Genomic DNA, 16,612 nt, shown 5'->3' on the forward strand with positions numbered 1-16,612 from the left:
TCGGTCAGGTCTCCTTTCTTCGGGACCTTTACAAGGATAAACTGCATCCAGTCGGCCGAGAATGTTGCAGTATCCCAAATGTCAGCGAAAAGACGGTGCAACATTTGTGCTGACAAGGCAAGGTCGGCTTTGAGCATCTCAGCAGGAATGCAATCGATTCCAGGCGCTTTGTTGGACTTCATGTCTTTGATTGCCGCTTCTATTTCAGCCAGCGAGGGCGCTTCCGAGTTGACGACATTAATGCGACTTACTGTTGGCGCTTCGAGCTCAGGGTTCGGTTGGCCATTGCTATTCTATTTTTGACTCGGAAGAATTGTTCAAAATGCTCAGTGCAACGCTTGAGCTTATCTTTATGATCTTTCAACAGCTGAGCTGCTCGGTCTTTCAGCTGTATTCTTGCATTAGTCCTTGCACCACTAAGGCGGCGAGAAATGTCATTACAGAGCAAAAAAAAAAATGTCCGTTATCGGTGAAAAAAGCTTTCATAATGCATGCACTTTGCCATTCGGACGTGAAAATTAATGTGGAAAATATATTCACCACACTTGTTCATTTTCCGTTTTCACGTTTGCTCAGTGCGTTTACACTTCGAGCGGAATGACAGTGAACGCAGAAAAAAATGTTCTACAGTGGAAATCGGGGGAACTGAAATAAGACAAATTTTAAAAGATTTGAACGAAGAATTCAGTTCAAAAATTATCTTTCATTCATTCCTCATCTATTGCCCCTAGTTTCACAACCATGAAATGTAGTATAGTCGAGTTTTTGGCGAATATAAATATTTCCGTTTTTACGTTCACAAGAGGTGTTTAATTTATACCGTGTAAATGCACATTTACAAAAAAAAATGTTATGAATAATCGGATAAATAAATATCAAAAATTTCCAAAATCATGCTTACGTAATTAGTGAACGGCCCCTTACACCTTACTTTGGCCATGTTGGTCGGGGCAATTGGCTTGACATCTCGGTACATTGTTATTTTCTCGCTTAAGAAATTTTTAAATATGTTCATGCTATGCTCAAGTTATGAATGGTCTTAAAAAAAAAGAAAATAAAACATCACAAGATTCTTCGTAATGGTTTTATTTAACTACATTTACAATTTCAGATTTCACAGAGAACTGAGAGGAGATATTCCTCGTCTCTTAAACGAATTATTGTTCAGACGTACACATGTTTTGGTTTGGTTTCGAGATGAATTTCGCTTTTTAATTAGTCTACTTTTATTACATCTATTTAAAATTGAAGTAATTTAACCTGTTTTTGTTTTTCTTTTTCTCTCCTATCCTGATTCACTGATGACAGATAGTTATTTTTTCCATTTTTTTTTTCAACTCTTTTGCGGACTTTTCTTATTAGTTAGAAGACTGGAAACTGGTTAGAAGTTGGTTTTCATTAATTTATTGGAAAATGGTAGACATTAGTTGATCAAACATGATTTGGAAGATGTTCAGAGCTGGTTACACTAAAACGTAACGGGTTTGTTCAGATTTGATAATTGATGAGCTACTTTGGAGGTTTGTATGGGATCGGTTTTATATGATATGGTTGGCTCTAATAAACGTGCGGAGAATGATATGATTGATTTTTTTTATTAGATAAAGTGGAACGTTTACATAAATTTTACATTTCGCTAGACAGCATACACGTTACACAGTTCGAAATGGCTCTACCACTATCTGCTAAATGTTCAGAAATGGCCCTTAGTGTAAATATATCTTATACGACAATTGAAATGTTCGATCGAATATTTATCTCATTGTTTTATTTGTTCTGTTTCTTCCGAGTATCACTAGTTGGTTTTTAAATATCTAAATATTCCGTTATATTGCATATCTCAGCTGCCAGTTAGAAATTATTTATTTGTCTTTCTTCGCGGTCGTATGTTTCGATTGATTTTTTTTTTATTTAATGCTAAGAAAATTTTATGCTTTCTTTGGTAAAATGTATATCTTTTAAAATAAAAATGTCATGAATTTCTGATCAATTGATGTTCAAAACGACGTTTATTTGAATCAGAAAAATTAACTGTTGAAGTACTCATTTTATGTAGGGTTATTTATTCAAAATATCCAACGAGCGAAATGGATTGGAAAAAATGAAGATAGCTCATGATTCTCATGGGGTTAAAATATTTTTATAAGTTTAAAAAATCCAATGTGATGGTTAACAGTTGAATTAAAAACCTTGAATCCTTTATCTTTGAACGTGTCCAATATTCGCGAAAATTAAAAATCATTTCTTGCAGGGGCTTCGCCATATTCGCCATATTATTTGGAATTTTTGATCGGAATTTACTCAGAGCAAAATTAAAGATTCAGAATCACACATCGAACTCTACATGAAATATTTCAACCAAAAAGGACAATTAAAATTTCTGCGAATCAGAATCGAAGCAGGAAGTAGTAAAGTAGTGAAGTAGTTTAAAATTTAGAGGACAACCGAGCTATCGCCACTTTTTCCAAGGAATCATAACATAGGCGTGTATGTACTTAATTGAACCGGCGTCTTAGACGGACGCCCTTAAACCTATTTCAGTCAGGCGTAACCTGTGGCGCTCGAATGTCGTTGCGCATTGAGTACCGCACCTTCGGGTTCAGATGCCGATGATGGTGTACGAATACCGAGTACCCATCGTCCTCGTCTTCGTCATCGTCCTCTTCCGGTTTGACCACGACGGTGTTCTTGAGAGAGCCTGGAAAGGGCGTCATTTCGACGCTTTCCGAAGTTTCTTCGTCGGTGAACTGGGTATCCCCAAAAGGGCTGACCGCTACGTACGATGCGGAAAAGCCCTTGAAGCCGACGGTATCGTCCGACTTGAAGCGCACCAGCAGAGCTTCGTTCATCGAGATGATTTCCGGTGGATTCTGCAATTGAACCATTATTGTTTATCTTATTTCTATAAAAGGGATCAAGATGACTTACAGTATTTCCACAATATCTACCCTGAAGCGAACTACTGGCATCGTCTAGACCTCCAAATACCTCAACGGTATCGTACATACACTCTTTCTCCTCCTCGATGTCGAAGGTTAGGAACTTGAGTTGCACATTTTTATCATGATCGGCTTCGATGGACCACTCGCAGTTAGCGCCGTTGTCGTACATTCCGGCGCCGAATTTGGCATGGGAGTAGATGTGCTTCACTTTGTTCGTCGCTCTCAATCGGCCACCGCAGGCCGTCGAATGGCTAGCGAAGAAGCCCTTTCGCTGGACGCTACTGTCGGTGTTGAACACCATGTACATTTCGTTCGATGTGGACGACAGCGGATGGGGCAGTTTGGCCCCGCAAAACCGTCCCAGGGCCATGTTTTCCGGTGAAGCCCCATCGTAGATGACGATGTGATCATAGGCACATTCCTTACGAAACATAAAAAAATGATATCATTATTGAACTTTGGGGATAGGTGCTGATCATTAAGTCATTGATAGGAAACATAAGAAAAACATTGTTGCCTGAACGATACGAATGCTGATGTAATTCTCGAAAATGTATGGTGCAGTACTGCGCTTATTTTTTGTTTTACTTTTTTTCCTACTTTCTTCGAATAATTGGAGCTGGATCCTTGTATAAATAGGTAATAGCTCTTAGCGCAATACTTTGCGCTAAGCAAGCAAAGCTAATAGAAATATGATAACTTCAAAAATGCTAGTGTTTGTTTAACTTGTAGTACCGCGTTTACTTTCTTGAAAGTGATCTGAAAACTAAAACACTGTTGGCTCATTCTTCATCCCTGTGTATAACACTCCATAGGAAACTGATCTATGAATGTTGACCATAGCGTCATCTAAAGTTGTTCATTAAAAATTGATAAGTAAAGATAAGACAAAAATAATAGCTTTACAGATTCACCGAAATGCTTGTGAAGACTTAAAAAAATTTACACTAGAGTACCGTGTTTACTTTCCTTTTAAAGCATGGATCATCTTAAATCTGGATTTATTATATCATAGCGCTCCTAGTTGTCGGATCTGGAATGTTTTGACAGTACTTTGTTCGGAAATGTTTCCTCTATCAGTGCTGAAAATTTCATTACAATTCATTTTGTTTCAAAAAAGTTACACGTGATTGAAGCCGCGAGTCGAAAATTAATTCAAAAATCGCGAAATCGCTAAAAATGTTCAAATCGACCGTGTACAGCGTTCTCAAACGTTTCAGTGAGATGCATAGTATCGATCGGCAGGTTCATACCAAGCAACATAGTGGAACTAAGGATCGGAAACTGCATTTGAAGGTGTTGAGAACGATCAAGGCAAAACCAGGGCAGTCGGACTATGACATTGCCAAGAAATTCAATGCCGACCGGTGCACCGTCAGAAGGATTCATCTGCGCGAAAGAATACGATCTTATCGGGACAGTAAGCAACCAAACCGGACATTGGAGCAAAATGTAGAAGCCAAAGGACGTGTCCGGAAGTTATACAACAAGGTTCTAACGAAGTATGACGGATGCATCCTCGTGGATGACGAAACGCATGTGACGTACGCAGCTTCCAGGCCAAACATTTTATAAAGCCACTGGCAACCCCGCAAGTTCAAATTCGTTTTTGCCGATAAGTTTGCAAGAAAGTGTTTGATCTGGCAAAGTATTTGCAGCTGCGGAAGATAACCCCGGTTTTTGTGACAAACAAGACCATGGACTCCAAGATGTGCAAGGAGGAGTGCCTAAGAAAACGTATTTTTCCGTACGTTACATTTCACAAAGGATCAGTAAAGGTTTGGCCAAATTTGGCAAGCTGCCACTACAGCAAAGAGGTACTACAGTGGTATCAGGACAACGGGGAGGATTTTGTCGAAAATGACATCAACCCACCAAACTGCCCTCAATTCCACCCTATCGAAAATTATTGGGCAATTGTTAAGCAGACGATGAAGAAGAATGGTAGGACGACTCGGGATGCAACCAAGCTTGCGAATTTTGATTTTTTTTGCCCGAGTCGAGTTTTCCTTTGACTCCATCCTTATGCTGCCTGAGTTGGGTAGAGAATCCGCTCAAGCTAACCCGGACAGAGCCGAGTCAAATAAAATCACCACTCTTGGTTCTCTTGCTCAAGATCAACTCCCTACTCAACCGAGTGGTGAGTTTAGCAGACTCGCAAGGAGCCTGAGTCTGATGGGAAAAAAATCCGTAGAGTAAAAATAAAATCCGCTCACAGGTAGGCTGATTTTAAATCCTTGAGTCGGGAAGAGTCTCTTGGTTTTGACTCGCTTGAGTATTTTATTTTGACTCGCTTGAGTATTTTTTTTTGACTCGCTTGAGTATTTTTGTTTTGACTCCGATTCTTTTCGGCTAGCTTGATTTTTTTAAATTTTGACTCAAGGTTTTTCTGGCTTGCTGGAGTCGTTTGATTTTGACCGGCCTGAGTCGTTTTTTCTACTCGATTGAGGCGTATGGAGTTTGGATTCTGGCTCGGCTCGTCGTTCGTGTGGAGTGCACTGGTAGAGATGATTGATTCCTTTACCTGTATTATACAGGCTGTATATACCGGAACAAGCGTCGGGTGTCTGGTTTGAACCAAACTTGTTCTATTCGCGCTGTTTGCTTGCGTCGCTGATTGTAGTGCGCTATATTATTATTATTATTATTATTATTAAGTTTTTAATTTCTATTTGTAAATATAATTCATTTAGAAATTGTTTTGAAAAATGACGGCATAAGCCAATTAAGTTTGTAATCATACAAGAAACAATACGTTAACGCAATTATTTATTATGGTCCATTTTAAAATTTTCAAAACTACTAAACATTTTAAATGATCATTGCGTTGGAAATTTTAGAACTTTAACTCGAAACGAAACGAAACGAATTCACTTTCAAAAATTCAAAATTTGATATTTTTAATACAAATTTTATGATTGACAATTAAAATTTTAAAATTCATAATTTAAAGTCATAAATAAGCATTCAAAATTAAAAATTCACAATTCCAAATTCCATATTAAAAACTCAAACTTCAAAAAATTCAAAACGCAAAATTTAAAACGCAAAATTCGAAATTAAAAGTTCAAAATTGAACCTACAAAATGCATAATTATTAATTCGAAATTCCAGATTGAAAATTCAAAATTATAATGCAAAAAATATAATTCGAAAATTAAAATTACAAATTGAAAACACAATATTTGAAATTAATCATTCAAAATTCTATTTTCAAAATTCAGAATTTAAAATGAAAAATTTAAATCCAAATTTAGAATTTCAAAATTCAAATTTAAGTACTTAAATTTAAAACTTTCAAAATTCAGTAATTTAAATTTAACATTCAAAATGTTATATTCAACATTCAAAATTTTATAATTAACATTCATAATTCTTTTTTCAAAATACGAAATTTACAATCGAAATTCTTTATTGAAAATTCGAAATTACATATTCCAAATTCAATGATTATAGTTATAGTTTTTCGATTTTATCACTGTTCGATTTTATCAACACTCGCCAAATTCACGCTCGGTTTTTTTACGGTTATTGTTTTGATTTTATCACGCTTTTTAAGAAATCGTTCAGAAACCATTTCCAGGACCTTAGTTTTTTTTCAAATTCATTTGAAAAACGAAGGATTATCTGTCCATAAACGATTTCGAGAAACACACTTTAAAAGTCTAAGTTAAGCTAATTTCAAAATGTTTTTCGACAAGGTAAACTTTTAAGTTAATCAAAAGTATGAAGATTAAAATAATAAAAATTGAAATTTGCAGAAGAATTTTTTTTATGCATTTTTCGTTGAACTCTTTTTCAAAATTGACATAAGAAATATCGACTGTTAAATTTCCATAAAAACTTAATAATTCACTTGAATTAGATGAAGACTATAAAATTGATATTCAACATGTTTTTATTTCAAGAAAATATCTTAAAATTGCTGAAGAGATGAATAATTTGAACTGAAATCGATCCTTTGTGTTTAGTAATCTTACATTACATCTTATGTATGATCAAAATTTATTGATACAAAACCTTTTCACCACTGAAAATATTATAAATTATTGATTAAAGACAATAAAAATACTTTTCTCCACTTTAATTTTTAGTTTCGCCAAATTCACGGTTTCGCCATATTCACGGTGAATTTTTTTTCGACCGAGATAAAATAAAAAAAACTACTGTACTACAACATCATGATCATTTCTAGATCATGAATAATATCCAATAAGTGTTCGAAAGTAATTCAAAATTTCAATTCCACAATTCATCATTCGAAATACAGAATTAATAACTCAGAATTTGTCATCGAATTGTAAATTTCAAGTTTTTGATCTAGAATTTTGCATTTGGAAATTTTAGTTCAGCATTACGAATTAAGAATTAACAATTTGGATTTTTAAATTTAAAATTTAAACTTTAAATTTAAAATTTTGAATTGTTTTGTATTTTGTATATTGAATTGTGAAATTAGAATTTGGAATTTTGAATTGAATTTAGAATTGGCAATCTTAAATTTTAAATTTTTAAAATTGATGTTTAAATCGGATTTTGAATTTAAAATTTAAGATTTTTCATTTTAAACTATGAATTCCAAATTTTTTATATGGAATTATGAATGTTAAATTTCAAATGTTGTGTTTTTGATTTATAATTTTGATTTCTGAAATTTCTTATTTTGCATTTTGTAGGTTGAATTTCGAATTTCAAAATTGGAATTTTAATTTAGAATTCTGATGATTGAAGTTTGAATTTCGATTAAGGAATTGTGAATTTTAAGGGCTTATTTTCAAAAAAATTAAAAACTCTCTTGTAATTTATATAGCGCACTACAATCAGCGACGCAAGCAAACAGCGCGAATAGAACAAATTTGGTTCAAACCAGACACCCGACGCTTGTTCCGGTATATACAGCCTGTATAATACAGGTAAAGGAATCAATCATCTCTACCAGTGCACTCCACACGAACGACGAGCCGAGCCAGAATCCAAACTCCATACGCCTCAATCGAGTAGAAAAAACGACTCAGGCCGGTCAAAATCAAACGACTCCAGCAAGCCAGAAAAACCTTGAGTCAAAATTTAAAAAAATCAAGCTAGCCGAAAAGAATCGGAGTCAAAACAAAAATACTCAAGCGAGTCAAAAAAAAATACTCAAGCGAGTCAAAATAAAATACTCAAGCGAGTCAAAACCAAGAGACTCTTCCCGACTCAAGGATTTAAAATCAGCCTACCTGTGAGCGGATTTTATTTTTACTCTACGGATTTTTTTCCCATCAGACTCAGGCTCCTTGCTAGTCTGCTCAACTCACCACCGAAGAAAAAATCACATGTGCTGTGCTGAGCAGATTTTCTAGTCATCTAATTTGACTCTACTCACCACTTGAGCGATTTTTTTTCGGAGCGAGTATGCGGTGCTTGGTGAGTAAGGTTCAAAAAGGAATCTTGATTTTATTTTACTCTCGCTCAGCCTGGGGTGGATGTTTTTTCTGTTCCGCCTCACACTCACGTTCGTATGAGCCGATTTTTACTCGTTGAGTTGATTTTTTGCAAGCTTGGATGCAACAGAGATCAAGAGATGGTGGAACAAAATGGCCACTGAGGTCAGCGAACAGGGTGTCCAAACTATGATGAGTGGTATTCGACGAAAAGTCCGAAATTTCATCAAAACCACATCGGAATATTTTGTGCAATAAAAAACCTATATTTTAAGTACAAAACATTAGTATTTCGTTTACATAGCTCCGAGATAGATCCGTTTTAGTGCGTCCAGATTTAAGATGATCATCTATGCTTAAGTCAAATAAAATCTTACCGACTCGTTTTTTTAAGCAAAATCTCTACTCCACTAACAAAAGGCCATACAACATTGATCATGATCTTCCCCCCTCCCTCCCAATCAAAACGCAAGGTCTTGCGTTAATTATTTTAACAACTTAAACATCTTCACATTTAAAATACCAACATCAGTTTTGGTTACACAAAGGACCGTCGAGAAAGAATAGTGGATACGCCAGATCTTGAGCCTTGTATCTCAGTAACTACAGAACCGATTTCTACAAACTTTACCAAGTGACCTGCAAGGCGTAGAAACACGGTTAAAAGTGCATTGCATTTTTTTTATTTTTCGGTTTTCATGTTCAGAGAAACAATAATTTTTAGGATGAGTTTATAGTTTAATTTTGATTAAGGTTTAAAAGTTATAAATAAAAGGTGATGCGGTCAAAACTTGGTCAATATCAACTTGACGTATTTCTTTCAATTTTGCATTTAAAAAACCTGAACACCCCTCATTTTGAAGGTGTATGTGTAGAATATTGTTCCTATTTTGATTTTGGAATTCACTCTTTAGTTGTCAAAATGCCGTCCAAGGAAGAAGAACAGCGTATTAAAATTTTGCTCGCGCATCGCGAAAATCCGAGCTACTCGCACGCAAAGATGCCAAAATCGCTAAAAGTTGCCAAATCAACCGTTACAAATGTAATTAAAGTGTTTGGGGAACGTTTGTCGACAGCTAGGAAGTCTGGATCGGGGGGAAATCGAAAACCGAAAGCCGCTGAGACGACAAAGAGAGTTGCCGGTAGTTTCAAGCGAAACCCTAACCTCTCTCTCCGAGATGCCGCAAATAAGCTGGGTGTATCGTCTACAACCGTGCATCGAGCCAAAAAACGAGCCGGACTATCAACTTACAAGAAGGTAGTGACTCCAAATCGCGATGATAAACAAAATACGACGGCCAAAGCGCGATCCCGGAGGCTGTACACGACGATGCTGACGAAGTTTGACTGCGTGGTAATGGACGACGAAACCTACGCCAAAGCCGACTACAAGCAGCTTCCGGGACAAAAGTTTTATACGGCAAAAGTAAGGGGAAAGGTAGCAGATATTTTCAAGCACATAAAACTGTCAAAGTTCGCGAAGAAATATCTGGTTTGGCAAGCCATCTGTACCTGTGGCTTGAAAAGCAGCATTTTCATAGCTTTAGCGTGAGAGCTGAGGCATATTGTATTGTGCCACAATAACCTAAATGTCTTGAACCAAAATCTTGAATATTGAATCACACTGAGCTGTTCACCTACCTGATGAGGTTCAATATCGAATACGTTGAACACCAACCGGATTCGATGGCCAGGTGTAGTGGTAAAGTGCCAAATGCAGTCCTTCTTCGGTGGATAGTAGTCCGGATAGTTGGGGCTGAAAATCTGCCCATTCGGGGATGTAATTTCATACTTGCAACCGCCTTCCTTGCAGTCGTGACCGTTATCTTGCAACGCGTAACCATTGTGACAGGAACATAGGTACGAACCCAACGTATTCTTGCACTCATGTTGACAGCCGCCATTGTTTACGGCACATTCGTCGACGTCGGTCGAGTAGATAGCTGCAAATCCGGACTTCTGAATGGTTTTGTCCGACTTGAACTCCACTCTCAGTGCGTTTCCATCCGAAGTGACCGATGGCGGAATTTTGGTTCCACAGTAAACTCCGTGACGTTTGAGGTTGTCTTCCCCTAGTTTCGAATATACAGTGACAGAGTCGTACTCACATTCGGACGCCTGGTAGAAAGTATTGCCTTCCAGATCGAAATGAGTGAAATTGAGCGTGATCTTGTGCTGTGCTGGAGCGATTATTTCCCAAACACATTCCTTGTTGATGGGGTATTCGTTGGGGAATGATGGCGACAAAATGGTTCCATTCGGTTGGGTCAAAACTCCGCCGCAAGCAGCTGATAAGATGAAATCGTTTTGATAGTGTTAAGTGAATCGATAACCAAACTACTTACTTTCACAAGATTTTTTATCGCTATGTAGTTCGTATCCGATATAGCAGGCACATTCATAGCCTCCCAAAGTGTTGATACACTCGTGCTCACATCCGTGGTCCATTCGTTCACATTCATCGACCTCCTTCATAAAAGTTGCCGAAAAACCAGCCTTCTGAACCGATCCATCGGAGACGAATTTCACAAACATTTTGTTGGTGGTAGATCTGTAGAAAGTTCATCGTATAAAAGCTAGCTTACGAACTATACAACTAATAACGTGAAACTCTTACCTCATGTCCGGCGGTATTTTGTAGCCACAGAACACGCCGATCACCCGTGAATCGGCCGAATCACCGTCCCGAACTTCCACGTAATCGTACACGCAGTTGTCGTGGTTTTCCACCTCGAAGGACTGGAACTTGAGCGCCACCTGGTAATCCTTGGGAACCGTTATCTTCCAAATGCACTCCTTGTTGGGCAGATAGTCCAGCGGGTAGTTAGGCGATTCCAGACGGCCACCACTTTCCAGGTTGACGTTACCTCCGCACACCGCTAGAGAGACGAGATAAGAAGTGAAACGTCGTGAATTTGAATCATTTGTCAGATTTTGTCTATCAGCTCTAGTTTTGGTCTTTGAAATTTGAAAGTTTTCAAATCAAGCAGTAGATATTACTTTAAAAAAATTAAATTCCACAATTTCAAGAAAATTCAATGAAACAAATTATAACTATTACTTGCAACACTACAGGACGTTTTTGAGTTAAAGATATTGAAGATTTTAACTTATTTTACACATTCATCTCGTAGCACTCGTCGAGTAGAGTCGTGGTTTTGTGCATCTCGTCGGTAGTGTGTGAGAAAGTGTTCGTTAATTTCGGGTGTAGATACCGTCCGGGCGGTTACCGGTAATATCTGGTGTGTTGTGCCGTGTGGTAACAGAGAACGTTACTTTCCTGCTTGTTTTTTGTAAATCCTTTATTTGAAACAGCTCATACCTTAAGGTTTTAAGGAGCCAAACTAGGTTTTTTTTACAATTTTTTTTTTACAATTTACAATTTATCTTAGCTTAACACTTTTATTTTAGAGGAAAACAAAATAGAAAGGGAAACATGAAAAATAAAAAGAATCATAGGCGAAGATCGATAGCTTTAAGGAAAAGGTACATTTCGAACATGTAGTCCAAGTCCAGCATAGCCAGCACATCCTTCACCGGAACGTTGAGTGGTTTTCCTCGGGCCCGAAGGGAGTCTATAAAATTCGTTCTGGCGATAAGGTGGACCTCACACGACCAAACAATGCTCGATGTCATGGTAACCTTGACCGCAGCTACACAAATTGCTGCCAGAAATGTCAAAATGATAGAGTACCGTGTCTAAGGAGTAATGATTGGACATGAGACGGGAGAATATACGAATAAAATCCCGACTACATCCTGCCATTTGTTAAGGCAAATGATTTGAAGATCACCTCACCAGGTGAAAAAAGTGTGGTGATCGAGTGGTGTGTGCAGTGTCTTTTTTCTTAAAAGTTGATCAACTTTGCCAACAAAGGAGAGTCTCCACGAGGCAATTCTTTGGCAAAAAACGGCCTTTCCCTCTTTCAACTGGGTCGTTCTTGCTCAATGACGATAGCGAACAGGGGCGAGGCAGCCATCTTCATCCATCGAAGGAAGACCACGTGGCTGGGACAATAGCCGAACACACAACCAAAAAGAAAGCTGTAAAAGTGCTTGAATAGTTCGTAAGTCTTCTTTTTCTCATTTTCACTTTATCTAGTCCTTTTTTTCCCTTAAATAATTTCAAGCGTTCAGCTTCGCTTATATTTTTGAAACGGAGTACATTTATTGTGTCTCCGTTGAGAAAAAATGAGCGAAGGCGGGGGGTCAGACCCTCCACCTGCAGATGATCAAAAAATCACCTACGAAGATGAGGAGCATCTGGAGGAATTAGCTGAAGCTGGTCCTTCGAATGCTCGTGATTCTCCGGCAGTTGATCAATCTTCACCGTCTGCATCTGCAGATGAGACAACCCGACTCCGAATCTATCCGGAAAACACAATATCTTCTGGGCCTTGGGTGGTTTTCATCCGGCCCATAACGAATGGCATGAGCCTTAACTTGGAACAGATCACCAAAGATCTGGCGAGGTGGTCCTCCGTTACCAGGGTTGTCAAGGTACGTCCGAACAAATTGCGCGTTGTTGTGGCCGACCGGAAAGCCGCAAACGGAATTCTTTGGAGTAATTTTTTTTAATTTAGAGTATCAGCTCTATATTCCATCTCGAGACGTAGAGATCGAGGGTGTGATCACCGAATCGAGTTTGGAGGCTGAATACGTTAAGTCTCACGGCGTTGGTAAGTACAAGAGCCTTGATTCGACTTCGGTCGGAATCTTGGATTGTCGCCAACTCAAGACTGCCTCCGTCGTTGATGGCGTTACAAAGTATCTGCCTTCAGCCTCGATTCGGGTTACATTCGCAGGAACAGCCCTCCCTCATTACGTCTTGATTGACGGAGTTTTAAGACTTCCAGTACGTCTTTATGTGCCGCGCCCAATGCAGTGCAAGAATTGCATCAAGTTGGGGCACACTGCTTCGCATTGCTGCAACAAGAAGCGATGCTTGCACTGCATTGGGCAGAATCATGGGGAAGGAACATGATCAGCAGTAGAACAGAAATGTGTCTATTGCGGGGGCTCACCTCATGATATCTCATCTTGCGAGGCATTACAGGCAAGTTGGGATAAGCAGAGGCGCTCTTTAAAAGAGCGTTCTAAACGTTTTTATGCCGCTATATTAAAGAGCGCCTCTCCACCGACCCAAGCTCAATCTGGTAAAAAAATTTCAGAGCTGCCAGTTGACAATGGAGAATCAGATACGGCTGATGAAGTCCAACCTAGCTTCATTACAGGAGGATCTCGGAAGCGTACAAAGGCGCCATCCATCAAAATACCATCCAAAATTCCTACGATCACCTCTCCAAATAGGATTGAGAAAACTCCGACCGTTTCTATCAAGGATAAACAAGTTCCTCCGGGCTTCCGGGGTAGTGTACCACCACCGAATAAATCAACACCGGAGAAAACTTTGCAAAACCAAATCCCTAACGTGATTTCGCCAGAATCATTCACCCAATCTGGGCTTTTCAAATTGTCGGACATTCTCAATGGATTTTTTTCTTGTTTTAATGTAGCGGAATCCATCAGAAGCATTTTTACAACAATGCTTCCTGTAGTAAAGACATTTTCGAAGCAATTGATGCAAACTTGGCCCCTCTTTTCAGTGTGTTTATCTCTCGATGGCTGATTTAAGCCGAGAGGTCGAAGACATCACTGTTCTACAGTGGAATTGTTGTAGTCTTATTCCAAAATAGGATTCATTGAACTATTTACTTCACAAAACTAGTTGCGATATTTTTGTTTGTCCGAAAATTGGCTCTCTTCTCAATCCAACATCTCATTCCACGATTTTAATATTATCCGCCTGGATCGTGACGATTCATATGGAGTGGTTCTTTTGGGGATCAATAAGCGCCATCCTTTTTATAGAATTCACCTTCCTTTATCGGGCGGAATTGAAGCTGTTGCATGTCATACAATAATAAGAGGTAAGGATTTATGTGTTGTCAGTTTGTACCGGCCTCAGAGATTTGCAGTGGATCGAAGCCACCTAGAGAACCTGTGCTCAGTGCTCCCTGAGCCAAGGTTGATCCTGGGTGACTTCAATTCACATGGAACTGTCTGAGGAGAACTAATTGATGATAGTCGTTCTTATCTTATCTATGACTTTTGCGACAGTTTCAATTTAACAGTTCTGAACACGGGTGAAAAAACACGGGTACCTAAACCTCCTGCAAGACAAAGTGCAATTGACCTCTCACTCTGCTCAAATTCACTATCATTTGATTGCCAGTGGAAGGTGGTCCATGATCCTAATGGTAGTGATCACTTGCCTATCGAAATTACTATCACCAATGGGGTCAGCTCTTCAAACACAATAAATATGACATATGACTTTACAAGACACATCGACTGGAAAAAGTACTCGGACGAAATAACAACAGCCATCAACTCTATGCATGTTTTACCTCCTTTGGAGGAGTACCATTTTCTTTCTTGTTTGATACACGACAGTGCACTTTGCGCTCAAACAAAACCCATCACAGAATCATCTGTGCGTCGAAGACCTCCTAATCCATGGTGGGACCCTCAGTGTTCCAAGCTTTATAAGGACAAATCAACAGCATGTGAAGATTTTCGAAAATATGGAACTCTTGTCTATTTTGAAGCATACGTTTCTCTTGAAAACAGTTTAGAAAATTGATAAACGGGAAGAAAAAGGCGTATTGGAGGAGTTTTGTGGGTGGTCTATCACGAGAAACATCTTTGAGTACCTTGTGGAAAGTGGCACGAAGCATGCGTAATCGATCATCTACGAATGACAGTGAGGAATATTCACATAGATGGATACCAACTTCGCACGGAAAGTCTGTCCAGATTCTACACCTGTGGAAAAAATAATCCGGAACGTGCCTCCAGATAGGTGTGGTATGGACTCCAGCTTTTCCATGGTCGAATTCTCACTTGCCCTCCTCTCTTGCAACAATTCAGCTCCGGAAATTGATAAAATTAAATTTAACTTGTTGAAAAACCTTCCGGATGCCGCAAAATTTCGCTTGTTAAATTTATTTCATCAATTCTTAGAACACAACATTGTTCCACAAGATTGAGACAAGTGAGAGTCATTGCTATCCAAAAACCCGGAAAACCAGCGTCTGATCCCAATTCGTACCGTCCAATAGCGATGTTGTCTTGTATACGCAAGTTGATGGAGAAAATAATCTTGTTTCGTTTGGATAAATGGGTAGAAACAAATGGTCTTTCAGATACTCAATTTGGGTTTCGAAGGGGCAAAGGGACAAACGATTGTCTTGGTTTGCTGTCTTCGGAGATACAAATGGCGTACGCAAATCTTGAGCAAATGGCTTCAGTGTTTCTAGACATAAAGGGAGCTTTTGATGCAGTCTCAATAGAGGTTTTATCAGACAAGTTGCACTCCCGGGGTCTGCCTCCTCTATTGAACAACATTTTATACAGCTTGCTTTGTGAGAAACATTTGAACTTTGCTCACGGAGATATTGCAGTTAGAAGAACATCTTACATGGGCCTTCCGCAAGGTTCATGTTTGAGTCCACTTTTGTACAACTTTTACGTAAGTGACATCGACAGTTGTCTCTCTGAGGGCTGCACTCTAAGACAACTTGCAGATGACGGCGTGGTTTCTGTCACGGCAACTACTGAGTCTCATCTACACATACTTCTACAAGATTCTTTAGACAGATTGTCTTCCTGGGCTTTGGGGCTTGGGATTGAGTTTTCTCCTCAGAAAACGGAAATGGTTGTTTTCTCTAAGAAACATAGACCTGCTCAACCTAAGCTTCAACTCCTAGGCAGAACGATCACTCAATCGAGGTGTTTCAAGTATCTTGGGGTTTGGTTTGATTCCAAGTGTACCTGGAGAGCCCACATTGAGTATCTGAAAGGAAAATGCCAACAAAGAATCAATTTTTCCGATCAATCAGTGGCACCTGGTGGGGAGCCCATCCAGAAGATCTTTTAAAATTGTATCGAACTACGATTCTCTCAGTGATGGAATATGGTAGCTTCTGTTTCCAGTCAGCTGCTAAAACTCACCTCATCAAACTCGAGCGTATCCAGCATCGTTGTCTCCGCATCGCTTTGGTTTGTACGACCTCAACGCATAATATGAGTCTCGAAGTATCGGCAGGCATACTCTCACTAAAAGATCGATCAATTTATTATCACTGCGGTTCCTAATCAGGTGTGAGGTCATGAACCCATTGGTGATCGTAAGTTTTGAAAGGCTATTTGAACAAAATCTTTAAACCAGATTTATGTCTATAT

General features: G+C 38.8%; 1 protein-coding gene across 6 annotated transcripts in view; it reads right to left on the reverse strand.

The window, feature by feature from the left end:
* Positions 1-1,153: 1,153 nt before the first annotated feature.
* LOC129740444 (tolloid-like protein 1) overlaps positions 1,154-16,612 on the reverse strand; it is a 168,625-nt gene continuing 153,166 nt past the window's right edge. For all 6 annotated transcript variants that reach the window (XM_055732118.1, XM_055732121.1, XM_055732120.1 and 3 more), the window contains exons 9-13: positions 10,983-11,244; positions 10,711-10,916; positions 10,007-10,653; positions 2,929-3,363; positions 1,154-2,870 (exon numbers count right to left, since the gene is read on the reverse strand). In XM_055732118.1, the coding sequence (XP_055588093.1) occupies positions 2,538-2,870; positions 2,929-3,363; positions 10,007-10,653; positions 10,711-10,916; positions 10,983-11,244 (1,883 nt within the window). In that variant the 3' untranslated portion in view covers positions 1,154-2,537. The remainder of the gene's footprint in view (positions 2,871-2,928; positions 3,364-10,006; positions 10,654-10,710; positions 10,917-10,982; positions 11,245-16,612) is intronic.

The sequence above is a fragment of the Uranotaenia lowii genome, chromosome 1, assembly GCF_029784155.1.
Source record: "Uranotaenia lowii strain MFRU-FL chromosome 1, ASM2978415v1, whole genome shotgun sequence".
Taxonomy (NCBI): Eukaryota; Metazoa; Arthropoda; class Insecta; order Diptera; family Culicidae; genus Uranotaenia; species Uranotaenia lowii.